General features: G+C 48.1%; 1 protein-coding gene across 1 annotated transcript in view; it reads left to right on the top strand.

Annotated features, from left to right (window-relative positions):
* The window catches only part of LOC145516949 (uncharacterized), a 105,380-nt gene extending 86,631 nt beyond the window's left edge, over positions 1-18,749 (top strand). The window contains exon 2 of the mRNA XM_081519056.1: positions 17,210-18,749. Within this exon, the coding sequence (XP_081375182.1) occupies positions 17,210-17,680 (471 nt within the window). The 3' untranslated portion in view covers positions 17,681-18,749. The remainder of the gene's footprint in view (positions 1-17,209) is intronic.
* Positions 18,750-19,194: the final 445 nt, after the last annotated feature.

Below are 19,194 nucleotides of genomic sequence, written 5' to 3' on the forward strand. Positions count from 1 at the left end.
AGTGGAGAGAGGCCGTGTCGGTGGGCCGGAGCGGGGAGGTTTGTGTGTGTCCAGAGGAGGAGGTGACACACGCGGGTGTGCCCAGAGGCCAGGCTGCACCTGTTGAGGCCGCAGCTGCGGCCAGGGCCGGGGGCATTCTTGGCCGCTGTCTCACGGCCGCCCCAGCAGCTGCCTGGGTGTTTTCCCACATTCCACGTGGGACACTGATGTCAGAAAGCCCCGAGCAGGGAAGCGCCTCCTTGGGGACGGCAGGGCCCTGCTCCGCCCCTGCCCAGGGGCCCACACCCCGGAGGAGGTTCCAGGCTCCAGGCTCTTTTCAGAGAGTGCCTGTCCAGGAGGCAGAAGCAAATTTACCGACCAGGGTTCAGAGTCAAGTTTGATTTAAGTTATCACAACGTCTGGTATGTTCGAAACAAGGCGTGCGGTGGGGAGCACAGGCCGAGGACAGGCAGGGATCAGAGACAAGAGGAAATGGCAGGATGAGAAGGGACCTGGGTCCAACCAGCTGGCTCCTCGTCTGATAATTCACATGAGGAGGGAGAAAGTTTTGGCTGTTTGAAGAAGAAAAGAAAGCAGGAGTAGAATTATTAATAGAATTTATTAAAAGATAAGGAAGAGCGGGCCAAGAAATGACTCAGAGGATTTCTGAAGCCCTCTTAGCTCACAGTCCTTGTTCTAAGTCATGTAAGACACAGGGATGGAGAGGGTGGGGAAGAGGAAAGTGAAAGGGTTAGTTGCTCAGTCATGTCCAACTCTTTGAGACCCTATGACTGTAGTCCGCCGGGCTCCATTGTCCATGGAGTTTTCCAGGCAAGAATACTGGAATGGGTTGCCATTTCCTTCTCCAGGGGATCTGCCCAACCCAGGGATTGAACCCGGGTCTCCTGCATTGCAGACAGATTCTTTACCTGCAAGGGGAAGAAGAGACAGGGACAGAACTCATGCCACGGAACAGGATCCCACTCTGGAACGCTATTTTATTCTCTCATGTAAATTCTTTAATCCCAGGACCTTAAAACACTGGACACATTTGCAACAATTCAACTTCATTGCCTGCCCGTGGGAGGCGCTCATTTTATATATGGGGGAACCACAGCATGGCCCATGGTGCTGGGGGTGGGTTTGAAAGAAAATGTTTCCAGGGCCTGCCAGTAAGAGAGACCAGCTCAGCCTCAGAGAAATCCTGGGTCCCCCCATTGCCCACCTCAGGGTTGCATCTCAGCAAGAAAACTGTAAAACAGATGGTAGATGTCCAAGAAAAGGAAAGGTTCTGTTAGTTTAAAATATATGTGTGTGTGTGTGTGTGTGTGTGTATAGTTATAATAAAAATAATTTAAAGTAAATCTACGTATTACATTTTAGAATGGGTAAATAACAAGGTCCTACTGGCCACCTCATGCGAAGAGTTGACTCATTGGAAAAGACCCTAATGCTGGGAAGGATTGGGGGCAGGAGGAGAAGGGGACAACAGAGGATGAGATGGCTGGATGGCATCACCGACTCGATGGACATGGGTTTGGGTAGACTCTGGGAGTTGGTGATGGACAGGGAGGCCTGGCGTGCTGCGATTCATGGGGTCGCAAAGAGTCGGACACGACTGAGCGACTGAACTGAACTGACTGTATAGCACAGGGAACTATATTCAATATCCTGTGATAAACCATCATGGAAAGGCTATTAAAAAAAGAATGTGAAATAAATCTATAAAATAAAATCTACAATATATAATAACATTTTTTAAAATTTAGAAATCATAGTTCACTAAGATTCAATTCCTTCTTACCCAACAGCCTCATTTAATTCTCTTGTTTTGCCTTCACGAGTCAGTGAAAAGGTAGCAATTCAGAAAAACGTTTTTTTCCCAGAATAAGAAGAAAACCAAAGAGTTGTCTCTTTGGATGGTGATGAGAAGATGGGAAGAGAAAGGAGGGGACTTAGGGGAAGGAGAAGAAAGGGAGATGGGGTGAGAGGAAGAGGAAAATTACCTTCTTCACCTTGGTTGAAAGAGCCCCAGAAAATGTTTGTCTTATGTTTGCCTCAGAATGGCAGAAGGTGTAGGAGCTCTGAGAACTTTGCTTCAGACTGGAATTTTCCTTCCCAAGTTTGACGTTTTTACAACTGAGAATGCTCTGGTCTTCCCGGCTGGGGGGAGGTCTGAGGTGTGGAGGGGACTACGTAGGCGGGGTGGGGGTGACCTCAGGGTACTCGGTGCCTCATTTTCCTCAGTGTCTGGGTGACTCCCTTAGTGTCTGCCCTTCGTTTTCTGCATTTGAAAGAGCAGCATAAAAACGTTGGCCTCGCAACTCACTCAGTTCAGCCACTCAGTCGTGTCTGACTCTTTGTGACCCCATGGACTGCAGCATACCAGGCTTCCCTGACCATCGCCAGCTCCTGGGGTTTGCTCAAATTCATGTCCATTGAATTGGTGATGCCATCCAACCATCTCATCCTCTGTCATCCCCTTCTCTCCTCCTGCCTTCAATCTTTCCCAGCATCAGGGTCTTTTCCGATGAGTCTGCTCTTCACATCAAGTGGTCAAAGTATTGGAGTTTCAGCTTCAGCATCAGTCTTTCCAATGAATATTCAGGGCTGATTTCCTTTAGGATGGACTGGTTCGATCTCCTTGCTGTCCAAGGCACTCTCAACTCACTAGGATGTTTAGAAATTCTCTGCTCCATTTATAAAGGCTCCATCTTCTGTGGCCCCATGGCAGGGTGTTAACACACTATAAGGATGCCGATTCCTTGCTGTTTGCATAATGTATGACAGTTTGCAAAATGTTTCTACACCCCTTCCCAAGAACCCCGAGTGAGGCCAGGCTCTACATGCAGTTTAGTAGTCACGTTTAAACATTCCGTGTGTATTAACTAATTAAAGCATAGTTGATTTACATTATTACATGAGTTTCAGGTATACAGCATAGTCATTCAATGCCTATTTAAAACTTTATTTATTATTTGTGTATTTTTGGCTGCGATTCATCTCTGTCACTATGCGTGGGCTTTCTCTAGTTCTTACTCTTGAGCTACTCTCTAGCTGTGGTGCGCAGGCCTCTCACTGAGGCAGCTTCTCTTGCTGCAGAACACAGGGCTCTAGAGTACAGGCTCAGTGGTCGTGGTGCCTGGGCTTAGTTGCCCAGGGGCATGTGGAATCTTCCTGGACAAGGGATTGAACCTATGTCCCCCGCATTGACAGGAAGATTCTTTACCACTGGGCCACCAGGGAAGTCCCAGTCACTCAATATTCTTATAGATTATACTCCATTAAAACGTATTATAAGATAAAGGCTGCAATCCCTTGTGACAGACAATATATGCTTATTGTTTATCTGTTTTATACATAGTAGTTTGCATCTCTTAATCCCACATCCCTATTTTGTCCCTCTCCCTTCTCTCTCCCTTTTGATAAGCACTAATTAGTTCTGTATATTTGTGAGTCTGTTTTGCATATACACTCATCTGTATTATAGCTTAGATCCCACATGTAAGTGCTGTCACGGGGTATTTGTCTTTCCCTGGCTGAACTTTCATTCAGTTCATACTCTCCAACTCCATCCATGCTGCTGCAGATGGCAAAATTTCATTCTTTTTAATGGCTGAGCAGTATTCCCTTCATTTTAATTTCCAGGATCTTGTGAAAGATGTCATTGATTCAAGAGCTTCCCCCCTCCACCACCGCCCCCCCAAACTCTGGAGGAAATTATATACCATCACTTGCAGAGATTGGTCGTGGCCGGTCTTCACCGGGAAGCGATCTCTAGTCCTGGCAGTCATAATTCACACACGAAATTGTAATTAATCTGCTGTGTTTGGCTATTTCAGATTGCTTGTTAACATTAATAAAATTGAACCCGTAAATCTACCTGCCTACCTAGTCTGGCTCACCTGGACCTTGCAGGGGCTGTTCTAGGATCTTGTCAGGAACATTGTAAATCTAAGAAACCATCTCTCTCCTCCATGCTTCTTCTCATCCCCACCCCTCCTCCCTCCATTCTCCCCACCAAACCCTCAAACATCAAGACCAACAGACATCATACAAGAGAGCGTGATTCTGCAAAGGAAGGCAACCGCATCAACACCAATCTTTCTGTCCGTCTCGAGAATATGAATATCCTGATGAAACTGAGTTTCTTATCTCCTAATTTGGCGACAATGGGGAAGGAAAGTTGGGGGAGGGCAAGGGGAGGCTTACGGGTTTTCGTCCTCAGCTACTCAGCCAAGAGGTGCTTTTCAGGGTGTTCCAGAAGGGAGGGGGGCCCTGCAAGTCACACCATGTGTCACAGTGCCTCACATTGACTCACGGCCAGATCTTGAGAAAATTCACAGAAGTCAGGAAATTCCCGGCGAATGGTCTCATCTCACCCTCTGCTGACCCTGCAGTGAGAGCGTAGGTAGGGTCAGGCTGGAGGACGTTTTTTTAAAAAGGGAAAAAAAATCAAAGCACTCCCGTTGATTCTGCCTGCCCAGGGGCAGGGCAGGGTCCTAACAGGCCTGGCTGAAGACAGAGCATCAGCCTCCAGTCCCAGTGCCCTGGGGCAGCCGGCGCTGGTCTGTTTCTTCATTCGCGACTTTTTAGTTTTGCAGAAGATTCCCTCCCCCGCTCTCCCTCTCCCTCCGCCCATCCTTGGCTTTGTCTCCCATTCGGGAACAGCATCTTTCTTTCTGGGCAGAGCAAGAAGCCCAAGATCCACCCCCCTCCTCCAACCCCCTCCAATGGACAGGGCCAAGTTTAGAGTTGGGGCTGCTCATTTAAGCTTTGTGTGTAATTGAACCTGGCACAAAGGGTTATCATTAGGAGGGATGGCATGGGATGAAGAAAAGGGAAAGTTCAGACCCAAATTAGAAAAGCATTCCCAAGGAGACACACAGTGGCCTGGCTTGGGGGGCCCGATCTCTGAGGAATTCTCCAAGAAAGGACTAGGTATTAAACATGCTGAGGAAACTCATATGGCCAGTTTCTTGGCATTATTTGTGTCTGCGTTCGAGGGGTGGGCGGGGAACTGTGGGCAACAGACACCAGAGGCATCAGATGTTAAGACTGAGGCTCTGCTCCTAAGGCTGCGCGGAATCCTGAGCAAAACGGGGTAATTTTGTGTAATAGATGTTTACCAAGTGTGTCCAGAGCCGGGCACCGCCATTTTGGTCCAGAGGACAACGAAGGTTCTGGAGGGTGCTGAGCCTTCTCCTCTGCTCGGCTACTGACCCAGGGACACCCCTGTCCAGAGTGTGTCTGCTTCAGGCCTGGGGAAATGGGACCCTCCCTCCCCCACCCGCTCTGTGGGTGGGATGCTCCCTCGCTTCCTCACTCCCTGTGGGTCCACAGTTTGCCGAGGGGACATCATAACAAGGCAAGGAGGTTTCCTCCCTGGAGCGCTGTCCCTGATGAGCTGTTGAGTGGACGCGTGTGGCCACCTGCCTGACCTCAGGGGTCCCGGAGCCTGGCCACGTGAAGAGGGCCCGGGCCAGCCCCTTGCTAGGGGCACAGCGCCACACCCACCCAGCTGTCCTGGCTTCTCCCTCCGACTGTTGACTCGCATCAAGGAGCTGGCAGCACGGGGCCCCAGTGATCCCCAGCTCCCCCGCCAGACTGTCTCTCCTCCCCGCATTCCTGGTGGCGTCCCAGCTCCGGGTGACCCCGGGTTCTAATATTCTTGGGTTGGTTCAGACTACCCAGCTGGCCGCGCTCTGGGCTGCGGGCCTTGTTAAAGCCAAAATGCCGTCTTTTACAGCCTGGCTCTTTCCATCAAGTTCATCAAGCAGCCCAGTTTTTCTTTTCTTTTCTTTTTATTTTTTTACAAGCGAGATGGCCCCTTTGGTGAGCTCTCTTGTTGTTGGGGAGGGAAGGGGAGCTGGCAGGGTCTGGTCTGGGCCCACATTATTGTTATTTTTTTAAATGATAGTTTACAAAAAATAAAGTTCAAAGGTGAGTGCCCTTCCAGGAGGAAGGATTAAGCGGGTGGATTTGGAAATTGTTCAAACCTGGAGGCATTGCTAGGGAACATAATCTATTTTGAATTTTTCTTTGGGAGCCAAAGTTGGTTATGGTGTGGGAATAGCTTTTGCCTTCTGTCTCTCCCTTCCTCTATACTACAAACACAGGCATGCCAAGGAATATACAGGTTGTACAAACAGCTCTTCCCCAAAATCACATAGAGACATTATATATAGACATATGTCTCCTTCCACATGGGTGTGCTCGTAAAGACACATAGAGATATCCCTCACACCCTATATGTAAAGAACAGCCAATTTAGAAGTTGGCAGAAGAGTCCTGTCTGAGTGAGTAGAAAAGCCTGGCTCAAGGCTTAACAAACAATCCCATAAAACCCACGCCTGCTTTTATTGAATGGCGATGCATGAAAGATTCAGGGTGGCCAACTTGAGCCAGACGGGAGCCAGCCTTCATAGTATTGTCCATAAAGGGTGGCAGGAAGGTCTCTTTTTGTGGAAATTCAATCCATTCCTAGAAAAAAAATTTTTTTTTTGCTTCTAACATTGGTTGGCTGGGCTTCATGATTGTGTCTCTTTCTTCTCTAATATCATTTTAGCTCCTTGAATGGCCTAGAGCTTCCTTTTACATTTGGTCTTCCTACCTCCAGCCTCACCTCCTCTGTTCAGCCTCCACAAGGCTGGCTGCCAGAGTAATCTTTTAAAAACGCAAATCAAACCAATCACTCTCCTACTTAAAACCCCTCAGTGGCTTCCCTTTGCTCAAATTCGAATTCCTTAGCCCTCAGACAAGCCCCTCATTCCTTGTTACCTTGTAAAGTCATTTCCTGCAAATCTCCCAACCCTGGGCACCCTATGCTTCTGCTATTTCAAATTGTCTTTCAGGCCACAATCCCCAAGCCTCATATTAGTTTGATTCTCTCCAAGTGGAATGACTCCCTGGCTATTAGTGGGACAGTGAGAGCACCTTGTGGACAGGACGTGCATGCGTGCATGTTAAGTCACTTTAGTTGGGTCCAACTCTTTGCAACCCTATGGACTGTAGCCTGCCAGGTTCCTCTGTCCATGGGATTCTTTTAATACTGAATACTGGCAAGAATACTGGAGTGGGTTGTCATGCCCTTCTCCAAATGTGGGGGGATGGGGATAGTCCTTTCAACTAGGGGGTCCAGAAAAGCTCTCTGGAGAAGGTGACTTTAAGTGAAGACTGAAGGTGGTAATGGAATGAGCTATGTGGATGTTTGAGAGGGGAGCATGCCAGGCAGGACAGCAAGTGCAAAGGCCCTGAGGTTGGAACGTGTCTGATACCTTCAAGAAATCGTTGCAGCAGAGTGAACAAGGAAGGGATGGGGTGGCTAGTAGCCTGGCTGAGAACCTTGAGGCTCTTGAACTGAAACAATTCTCACCTTTTTTTGGTGGCCAGTGATGCTAGTAAGAAACGGGGACCCCAAGGAGCCGGCAGCTTGGCTGTGAAGTGCTTGCAGGGTTGATACAACTTTGTTTATACAACCACAATGAGTTTAAAAGTGGATCTAAATGTGTTAGACTCCAGACTTTACTTTCTTAGAACCTATGTCCATGGTCTCAACAAAGCTGTTTTAGAAGTTTTCACCATGGTGATTGAAAATGGAGTGGTCTGTGACGCACCAATGTTTTTGTCCAGATCTGCAGAAAGGGTCTTCATCCTTAGGGGACTTTGGGGGGTATTGAACCTACATCTGATCTGTAATGTTCTCAACAATAATCTATCAGTCTTTCTCATTCCACTTTTACAAACAGTCCCAGAAAGGTCATCCATCAAGCGTGTGGATAAAATTGTGAATTAGGGTGTCACCCCCTGTTTTTCTTTTTTTTATTATTGTGGTAAAATAGAGAGAGAGTACATTTACCATGTTACCCATTTTGAAGTGCACAGTTCATGGCATTAAGTAACTTCCCACTGTTAGGTAACCCTCACCATTATGCATCTCTGGAACATTCTTATCCTCCCCAGCTGAAAGTCTGCATCCATTAAACACTAACTGCCCACTCCCCTCTCCTCTTACCCCGGGGCAACACCCTCCTCCTCTCTGCTTCTATGAATTTGACTACCCCAAGAACCTCAGCCAGCAGAAATCATCTAATATTTTCTGTATCAGCTTTTGTTAATGGCTTATTTCACTCAGTGTAATGTCTCAAGGTTTACCCACAAGCGTGTATCAAAATTCCCTTCTTTTTTAAGATTGAGTAAAATGGTCCATTATTCTGCCTAGGTGGCTTATTGGTAAAGAATCTGCCTGCAATGCAGAAGATGTGGGTTCAATTCCTGGGTCAGGAAGATCCCCTGGAGAAGGAAATGGCAACCCACTCCAGTATTCTTGCCTGGGGAATCCCATGGACAGAGGAGCCTGGCGGGCCACAGTCCATGGGGTCGCAAAGAGTCGGACACTGCTAAGCGCAAGCATGAGTATTCCATTATGCAGAGATCACATCTGGTTTACCTACCCATCCGTGGACACATGGGCTGCTTCTACATTTTGACCATCGTGAATAATGCTGTCATGAACATGGGCAGATAGACACCTCTGTCACTTCTTTCATCGCCCTCTGTAAAGGTAGTCTTTGTGTGGGAGAACTTTTCGGCTGGTCAAATCAGTCTCTGCCTGCCCTTCTGCTTTCCCGACTACTTTTTTACTAAGTTGATTGATGATGAGCACCTCTTCTCATTAGCCTAGCCTTCTGCCATTAGGAAACTGAAGGCTGGATAATTCACGTGGAAGTAAAGGGTGATGACTTTTCCCATGTCACCCTTGGGAAGTCACTCATGTTGCTGGAAACAGAGACCAAGTATCTTCCCTGGGCTGGGCCTTCTGATCCTCAGAAGGAGCCCCTCAGAGGCCCAGCATTCCAGTGGGTGGGGAGTGTTCTCCTGGGAGAGTTTGCGAGTACATCCTGGTCAAGGCTACTGGGCATCTCTTCAGACGTCCTGGCCCACTGGCAGTAGCAGAGCCTGGATGAAGCTATGCCACGGCTTCAGAGGCCTCTAGGCCAGCCCGTTCTACTCAGCAGCTCTAGACTATACTGCTGTGCTCCAATAGCTGGCCTAAACAGTATTTGCAAATGAACACAAATTATGCAAATTAAAAAAGAAATCTACATAAAGGAAGTTCACATACTTTCAAAATGGAGAAGGCCCTGGTATGAGCAAGAATGGAATCAACATGAAGGGTGTGGGAGCCAGACAGGTACAGATCAAGTCTTGGTGGCTGTGGGCTTGGTCCAAAATACCCAAATTCTGTGAACCCCAGTTTCTCCATTTGCAAATGGCAAGAGGGTCACTGTCAGGGTTAAATAGGAAAACGTATAAAAATTGCTTTTGTCGACTAACCCTAGCTGTGTATTAGTGTTATATTATAGAAGGGGTCCTTTTGGGGGGGTCCTCTGGGGGTCCAGTGGTTAAGACTTCACCTTCCAAGGCAGGAGGTACGGGTTTGATCCCTGGTTGCGGTGCTAAGATCCCACAAGCCTCATGGCCAAAAAACCAAAACATAAAACAGAAGCGATATTGTAACAAATTGAATAAAGACTATAAATGGAGACTATAATGGAGACAGCAGGCATAGAGAACAGACTTGTGGACACAGGAGAGGGAGGAAAGGGAGGGATGAATTAAACAGTAACCTTGAAACATACATAATACGATATGCAAAAGAGATAGCCAGTGGGATTTGCTGTATAGTGCAGGGAGCTCAAACCTGTGTTCTCTGACAATCTACAGGGGTAGGATAGGGTGGGGGGCAGGAGAGAGGTTCAAGAAGAGGGGACACATGTATACCTATGGCTGATTCATGTTGATGTATGGCAGAAATGAGGATGGTACCTTCCAATTAAAAGTAAATAAAAATAAATAATAAATAAAAGTTAATAAGTCTTCCCTGGTGGCTCAGATGGTAAAGAATCTGCCTGCAATGCAGGAGACTTAGGTTTGATCCCTGGGTTGGGAAGATCCCCTGGAGAAGGGAATGGCAGACCTCTCCAGTATTCTTGCCTGGAGAATTCCATGGACTGAGGAGCCTGGCAGCCTAAAGTCAATGGGATCACAAAGAGTCGGACACAACTCAGCGACTAACACACTTTTAAAATGTAGGATGGCTGAACACCATCCCCAGAGATCATGATTGAATTGGCTGAGGCACTGATAGTGTTTACGAAGTTCCCTGAGTGATTTTAATAAGCAGTCAAGGTAGCAAATCATCAACCCAGAGTGTGGCCAACCTTGCACAAATGTAGGCTCTCCTCAGCCCTTGTGTCATCCTTGCAAACCCCATAAAGCACGTGCCCTCCTTCACACGTGATGACCGTGAGCAGGGTACTGAATGTAGTAGAGCCTGTTTCCTCCAGAGTAAAATGGGATAAAGAGCAGAATCCAACTCATAATATTCCACGGAGACTAGAAGAGAGAACTCAGCACGTGGCTTGAGGAGAGCGAGCACTCTGTCAGTGCCAGCTCTTCCTGGGAGCATGGTCAGTGTCAAGCCAGCAATCCCACGGTCTGCACTGCAACTGGTCCTTCTCACCCCCTCCAGAGATACCAGCCCTGCTGTCCCCTGCCCGGCTGCCCCGCTCTAGCTCTCTTGCTGAGCCACGTTCCTGGGAGATGCCTGGTGAGAACTTGAGATAACACTGAGTCAGAGGTATTTGTAGGAGTGACTCACCAGGTCTTAAAGCCAGAAGATTGCCCTGTGGGCCTCATGACGTTTCTGGAAAATAAAAGGAGTGAATAATATTGGGTTGAGTTCATCAGACACTCACCCTCCCTTTTGTGTGCTGGGGTTTCGGAAAGCAGCAGGCGGCACCCCAGCCAAGTCTGAACCATGAAAGGCCAGGGCCCGACTGCAGTGCTGAGAGATGTTGCTTCTCCTCCAGACAGGTTTCATCCTCTTTTCACAGACTTCTGCTTCTCTGGTTCCCCGCCCAAGGCTACCCTGTTTCTCCTCCCTCCAGGCTCCTGAGAAAATGTTCCCACGGGCTGCCTCTACTGAGGTGTGTCAGAGCTGAGCTATGCTGTAGGGTTGGGTATGGATTGGGAAGGGGCCACTCAGACTCCAAAGAACAAGAAAGGGAAAGTTCCCTTCAATTTCTGGAACCTGGCACTGAAGCACCAGCCAGGAGGGCACCCATTTCTCTGATCCCCCTTCCCCCACCTCCTGCATCCCTGCTGAGAGTAAATCCTAAGGTTTCTGGATCCCAGCTGCCTCTTGAACCTGTCTACTTCTCTGTATCTCTAGCAAAAACCACTGTCATTTTTTACTTTCTCACCTTCAACTGAAACCTCCTAACTTGTGTCCCCAACTTCTATTCTGTCTACTTCTTGCCCAACATAGCCAGGTGGACTTTCCAAAATATAAAGCTGATCATCTCTCTTTCTTTCTCTCTCTCTCACACACACATACATGTTTAAAACTTTTCCGAGGTTTTCCATTCCTCATAGGATAATGACAAAACCCCTTAACAAGTTCAACAGGGCCATGTTTATCAGGATTTGGTTTTGTTGTCAGTGTCAGAAAACCCAATTTAATAGGAATTTGAATAGAAAGATTTTATTTTCTCATAAAAAAAAGCTGCAGTTGAACTAACTAGGATTGGCATAGAAGTTCCTCTAAATTATCAAGGACTCAGTCCTCTGCTATTTCATCCTTAGCATGTGATTTCTACCTCATGGTCCAAGGGGGCTGTTTGAGCACCAGCCATTGCAACCAAAACCTAGGCACAGGAACAAAGAATTGTACATGGCACTTATACTGACATTTTTTCTGCCCAGAATTTAGTGACATGGCTAAAGTTAGTTGGAAGAGAGGCTAGAAAATATAATTTTTATTCTAAATGGTCATGGATCAGCTGAAAAGAAGGAAGAAGAGAACAGATATTGAACAACACTGGCAGTGCTTATCATATACTATGTCTCCTGACCCCTACTCTCCTTCTGAGCTTCATCTCACTTCACACTTCCTTCCCCTGGCTCTATCCACTCCCAGCACACTGGCTTTCTCTAGGAATCCCACGTACACTCCCTTCTGCCTCAGGCCCTTGATCATTCAACAACATTTTCCCCTCTTCCTACTTAACTACTCATCCTTCAGAGCTCCATTCCAACAGCATTTCCTCAGGGAATCCTCCTCAGTTGGGTCAAACTCTTTCTCTTATTTCAGATGCTTATAGCATGTAGATTGCATCACTGTGGCAACTATTTATTTGTTTATGCAATTATTTTATTATTTTCTGCCCTCACAATGACGTCAGGGTTTAGATCTGGCTTTGTACACCATGGAGCATTCTGCTCAGAATATTGTAGGTGCTTACTAAATATCTATTGAATGGCATATTTATTGAATAAATATAGCTATTATCTTACATTAAAAAAAGAGGCTAGGACTCATGCAACAAAAAATTTTCCTGGGAAAATGGTGGAAAATGGCCGGAAGGGCCAGGAATATGTAGTAGAGCCAGGGAAGAATTCTAAATGGTGCATTTGAATTGAGTAAGCTTTGGGGTTGGGGCTTCCTTGGTGGCTCAGATGGTAAAGAATCTGCCTGCAAATCTGGCTCTAGGTGAGTGATCACACTTAGAGCTCCTGGGTTGGGAAGGTCCCCTGGAGAAGAGAATGGCTCCCCACACCAGTACTCTTGCCTGGAGAATTCCATGGACAGAGGAGCCTGGCGGGCTACAGTCCATGGGGTCTACAAAGAGTAGGACATGACTGAGTGACTTTTACTTTTTCAAGCTTTGGCATGTGTGGCGGAGGAAACACTGACCTGGAACTCAAGAGCCCTGGTTTCTGGTCTCAGCTCAACCACCAATAGCTGGGCCACTGCCTGGAGCCAGTGAGAACTGATCAGATGCTGGATACAGTTTGAAGGCAGAGCCTACAATCACTACTGGCCGATTGGGTGTGGGGAGTAGGGGAAAGAGACGGGTGGTCCTGGGTGTTTGGCTAAACTAAGGGAAGGTCACTTACTGAGAAGGGGAAGGCAGCAAGAGGAACATGCTTTAGGGGATGAGCAGAAGGGTTTATTTGCAAATGAATCGTGGGTTCCAGTGGCCAGCTGAACATTTTACCTCATCCACAGGCTTCCCCCAGGGAAAGCCTATGCCCTAGGCTGGTGGGTCTAAGTGGTGGAGACAGGGGACGCCAAGTGGCTGTAAAAAAGATAGAAAAGTTCCCCTTTCAAGGTACGTAGTTACCAGCCAAGAAATGATTCAGTCTGACTCACCATAAGATTAAACAGAAAGTACTCAGAAGACCTTGACTTACAGGCTTAGGAGGAAGCAGTCCCTTTCTGCTAAAGGTCAGTGACAAGAGAAGGCATGTCCATGTGTGGTCCTTGCAGAAATCTTTGAAGTTTTAGCTGAAACAATGGTGAGGGGCTTTCTTCCTTAAGCAAACTTCATGGTTCCCTCCCTAAGCCAGTGCTCACTGGTTCAGAGTTTTGCTGGGAAAACCATCAAACTAACAGCAGAAGACAGTTGCTCTTCCTTCCTCAGTGATCAATGCAAAGAAACAGAGAAAAACAATAGAATGGGAAATGACTAGAGATCTCTTCAAGAAAATGAGAGATACCAAAGGAACATTTCATGCAAAGATGGGCTCGATAAAGGACAGAAATGGTATGGACCTAACAGAAGCAGAAGATATTAAGAAGAGGTGGCAAGAATACACAGAAGAACTATACAAAAAAGATCTTCATGACCCAGATAACCACGATGGTGTGATCACTCACCTAGAGCCAGACATCCTGGAATGTGAAGTCAAGTGGGCCTTAGGAAGCATCACTATGAACAAAGCTAGTGGAGGTGATGAAATTCCAGTTGACCTGTTTCAAATCCTCAAAGATGATGCTGTGAAAGTGCTGTACTCAATATGCCAGCAAACTTGGAAAACTCAGCAGTGGCCACAGGACTAGAAAATATCAGTTTTCATCCCAATCCCAAAGAAAGGCAATGCCAAAGAATGTTCAAACTACCACACAATTGCACTCATCTCACATGCTACCAAAATAATGTTCAAAATTCTCCAAGAAGGGCTTCAACAGTATGTGAACCATGAACTTCCAGATGTTCAAGCTGGATTTAGAAAATGCAGAGGAACCAGAGATCAAATTGCCAACATCTGTTGGATCATTGAAAAGCAAGAGAGTTCCAGAAAAACCTCTATTTCTGCTTTATTGACTATGCCAAAGCCTTTGACTGTGTGGATCACAACAAACTATGGAAAATTCTTAAAGAGATGAGAATACCAGACCACCTTACCTGCCTCCTGAGAAACCTGTATGCAGGTCAGGAAGCAACAGTTAGAACTGGACATGGAACAACAGACTGGTTCCAAATCGGGAAAGGAGTACGTCAAAGCTGTATATTGTCACCCTGCTTATTTAACTTATATGCAGAGTACATCATGTGAAATGCTGGGCTGGTGAAGCACAAGCTGGAATCAAGATTGCTGGGAGAAAATCAGTAACCTCAGATATGTAGATGACACCACCCTTATGGCAGAAAGCAAAGAAGTAAAGAGCCTCTTGATCAAAGTGAGAGAGGAGAGTGAAAAAGTTGGCTTAAAACTCAACATTCAAAAATGAAGATCATGGCATCTGGTCCCATCACTTCATGGTAAATAGATGGAGAAACAATGGAAACAGTGAGAGACTTTATTTAATTTTTTGGCTCCAAAATCACTGCAGATGGCTACTGCAGCCATGAGATTAAAAGATGCTTGCTCCTTAGAAGAAAAGCTATGACTAACCTAGACAGCATATTAAAAAGCAAAAACATTACTTTGCCAACAAAGGTCCATCTAGTCAAAGATATGGTTTTTTCAGTAGTCATGTATGAAATGTGAGAGTTGGACTACAAAGAAAGCTGAGGGCCGAAGAATTGATGCTTTTGAAGACTCTTGAGAGTCTGCAAGGAGATCAAACCAGTCAATCCTAAAGGAAATCAGTCCTGGATATTCATCGGAAGGACTGATGCTAAAGCTGAATCTTCAATACTTTGGCCACCTGATGTGAAGGACTGACTCATTGGAAAAGACTCTGATGCTGGGAAAGATTGAAGGCAGGAGGAGAAGGGGATGGTTGGATGGTATCACCGACTGGATGGACATGAGTTTGAGCAAGCTCCGTGAGCTGGTGATGGACAGGAAAGCCTGGCGTGCTGCAGTCCATGGGGTTGCAAAGAGTGAGACATGACTGAGTGACTGAACTGAACAGCAGGAGAGACCACCTCTCTTATTCCCCTGATAGCCAGATGAGGTGTCATCAGTGTTATTACTATCTTCATGATCATATAAGGGTTCCAGGTTTCTCCTCTACCCTTGATGACTCTAATTTCTATGATTGTGAACCCCAAGCTTTATTGCCCACTTTGTATATTTGGTCTACACCTTTGCTATGCAAGGTGTGGTCCCCAGACTGGCAGCACCCACGTCTCCCGAGAGCTGGCTAGACATGCAGAGTCTCAGGTCCCACTTCTGACCTGCCAAATCACAAACTGCCCTTTAACAATGTCCTGGGAGAGTGGTCCGCACATGAAAACTCAGGAAACACGGTGCTAGATCATTCAATGTGCTTGCTTCTATCTCATTTTACATGTGAGACTTCTATTTGATTAAATATAAAGGCCTCCTGCCTGCTATAAGAGTTGGATATATGAAGCTTATTAACATCTTTTGCAAGTAAAAGCAGAGCCAAGAGTTTGTAGGGTTTTGCTTTGATCATTTTCAACTCGCAGGAGTGTCTTGATTCTTGGTTTACAAAAGAAGATCATCACAGAGACTGGAGGAAATTAAGTTTCAGAGGAGGAGAGGCAGTTCTGTGATGGCCAGGAGCAGAGACTACCCACGTAGCTTCCAGAAGAGGAATGTGCAGGCGCATGGATGTCCCTCCTCAACTGTGGTCCCCAAGGAGCCGTTGCTTCTCCACTCCCGTCCGACCAGATTCCCGACCACACAGACTGGACCTTGGACCATCTTGGGTCTATGAGTCCTGGGAGAACATGGTTGGGCGCTGATGTCAGAATGAGGGAATACGCTCTCACCAGATGATTAGCGCTGCTCTGAGTCTCCGCCAGACCCAGATCCCACATGAAGAAACAGCTCACCCATGACGGGCGGCGAGAGCACACATGTTCACAGGCAACGGGGAACGTGTTTACTCACTGGCTCTGTCATCATATCACTCCTCCCCCTCCCCCCAAGATAACAGGCTGAGGTAATCACAGCAAGATCTGCCTTGGAAAGCCTTGGAACCCCCTCAAGGGCAGGGCAGAAAGGTGGGTACCCGAGCTGCCAAGGAGGAGAGCCAAAAGCAGACACTCCAGCTGGAATTGAGGAGCAAGTCCTCAGAGACTTGGCTCCAGTAAAACTCAGAACTGTTTCCAGGGTGGTCACTAGCCGTCTACCCAAAGGCAGGAAAGGGGTGACCGAAACAGCTGAGTTAAGGTCGTTGGCATGGAGGTGGGTCCTTTGATCTGAGGTTGGTAAACCTTGTTGCCATACCCAGTCGCAAAGAGCTACCACCCACTTTCTACCTGGGAATTCAGGGGATTAGGGGAGAACTAGCAATAAAAGGCTTGTAGAATCTTTGCATGCAGCCCTCTGTGAACTGAGACCTGTGCTTCGAGCTTTAGACTTTTGAAGCAAGTTGATCGGTCCTGGTAGGGACCTGGGGTTGGGGTGGGGAGTCACTGGGCCCACCTTCCCTGTATCAATGAGGAAATAAAACCAAGTTATCCAGGGCAATGGGCCTGGCCCATGGTTCCATGGCATTTTCTGGCAGAGTGGGAACCAGCAGCAAGATCTAGCTCCTGGCCCCAAACTCTCAGTTCCCGCTTGACAGCTTGGCTTTGTTGGGACAGTGGACGAAGCCCTCTGCTTACCACACATCTTCTGAAGAGAATGAGGAGGGGCCCTCCTTGACCTATTGTCCTTAGCAAGACTGCTCCCTCCCACCCCTGCCTGGAGCTCCCTCCTGACTTCCCAGCAGTGCAAGGTCTAGACCTTGGGGGAGAGCCTTACTCACCAAGATGCTTGCTTGACTCCATGGTCTCCCCTGCCTCCGGCTTCCTGTGTTCCTGAAACCCACTATTCCTCACTCCACCCTTTAACTCTGGGGGTTAGGAAATACGTTTCCGCCTTCTAACTCAGCTCTCCTATCCCTAGCATGGAGCTGGGCATACAGTTGACAGTCAATAAAAGCCCCAGTGACCCTTTCTCGTTTCTTCCTTGCCAGATTCAGAGCCCAGCACCTTGGACTCCCAGTCTTCGACCACCCTGTTCCTCTCTTCCGAGGAGCCAGGCCCCTCCACTGCTGCGCTGCCGTCCCCCTCGTCGTCCTGCGAGCCCTCGGCGTTCTCCCCCAGGCCCCCGGCGCTGCCTCACCTGCTGCCTTCGCTGCCCACCGCGCCCGCACCCCCAGCCTCGGGTTCGGGCGCCCCTAGGCGCGCTGGCCTCTACTCGGTGGTTGCCTCTTCCCCGGAGGCAGCCTCGCGCCTCCTGGACTGGCTGCCCGGCGGCCCCTCAGCCACCCCTCCAGGCGCTCGCGGGGATGAGCGCGATCGGCCGGGGCCGCGCGCCTCGCGCCCTGGCGCAGCGGGCAGGGAGGAGGGTGCTGAGGACCTGGGTGCCTCCCCGCAGCCCTGCGCCCGGCCTGCCGCCTGCGCCAGCTTGGAAGCCAATGTCGGGGACATCCTGGTGGAACTGAGGACAATGAACGGTCACCTGGACGTCATCGCGAGGGCCCTCACCAAACTGGCCTCGTCCCTGGGGCCGCAACCGCAGACCCCGCCGGATGCCCCAGATGCCAAGTGATGGGGCCGCCCCGAGACTGTGCATCCGAGCCGCGCGCAGTAAAGGGATCCCGAATGCACCAGGCATCGCTGCCTGTGTCACCCTTGAGCCCAGCAAACCCAGCGGAGGACAGGATTACTGGCTCAACCTGCTTACTGGAAGGCATGGACCTACCCTGGCATTTCAATCTGAAATGATGGTGCTTCTCACACTCTCCGCCTTGCGAGGCTTTCTCAGCTCTCTTATGCCCACCCGGCTCCTCGGAGCTCTCCTGGCCCTTCAAATGTCCTTCTCTTGTTTCGGTAAAGGCTTTGAGGTCCTGGCAGGACAAGTGCCCTAAGATGGTGGTGGGGCCCTGGGAGAGGCTCAGAGAACCATCATCCCTTCCCATCCCCATTGGTGACTTCTGAGAATTGTGGAAGAAAGGCAAGGGCACAGCACATTACAAAAGAAGTAGTTCAAGGGCCAGAGAAGGCAATGGCACCCCACTCCAGTACTCTTGCCTGGAAAATCCCATGGACGGAGGAGCCTGGTAGGCTACAGTCCTTGGGGTCGCTAAGAGTCGGATACGACTGAGCGTCTTCACTTTCATGCACTGGAGAAGGAAATGGCAATCCACTCCAGTATTCTTGCCTGGAGAATCCCAGGAATGGCCGAGCCTGGTGGGCTGCCGTCTATGGGGTCGCACAGAGTAGGACACGACTGAAGCGACTTAGCAGCAGCAGCAGCAGTTCAAGGGCAGATCCAATGTTCTTCTCTGAAGTTGAGGATGCTGTATCTGATCTCTGGTGATTTGTACACATATTTTTTAAAAAATTATTTTGGGAAAAATAAGTTTATTTTTTTCTCATAATAACCACATTTTGAGAGGTTTGGAAAACAGAGAAGTGAGAAAAATCTGATGTATTTGGAGAAGGGGGGTATTTAAGTCTTTCTTATGAATAAGAAAGTATTTTGTGTAATAAACAAGATTTTTGTATGTACTTTCTGGGTGTTGGCTTTTCTGTGCCACATTTCTTCCTTTCCCTGCTCTTTCTGTTCTCAGTTACCTGTACGAGCTCCCCTTTACTCCTTGGGGCTTATTTCAACTTTTCTCGCACTTGTGAAGAACAAGCTTTTAAAGGTTCTCATGATACTTTTCTAAAACTCCCAGACCTCCCTACATTTGGTGAATCCACCCCTTTGCTTTGTGATTGGAGCAGAAACTGAGTCACTGGCCATCAGGGAGGAAGCCAGCATCCTTGGCCTCTCCTCCTAGATGCCAGTAACACCACCTGCCCCAGTTGTGACAAACAAACATCTCTCCAGACTTTGCCAATGTACCCTGGTGGAGACCTGGCTGGAATTTCAGCAATCTGGAGGAACCTGTGCCCTCCAGGATCTGACTTCCCATAAGGAGGAGGGCTCTTCTCGCCTTCCTGCTTGGAT

This window comes from Giraffa tippelskirchi, chromosome 8 (genome assembly GCF_054371585.1).
Source record: "Giraffa tippelskirchi isolate mGirTip1 chromosome 8, T2T-mGirTip1v1.2.pri, whole genome shotgun sequence".
In the NCBI taxonomy this organism is placed as follows: Eukaryota; Metazoa; Chordata; class Mammalia; order Artiodactyla; family Giraffidae; genus Giraffa; species Giraffa tippelskirchi.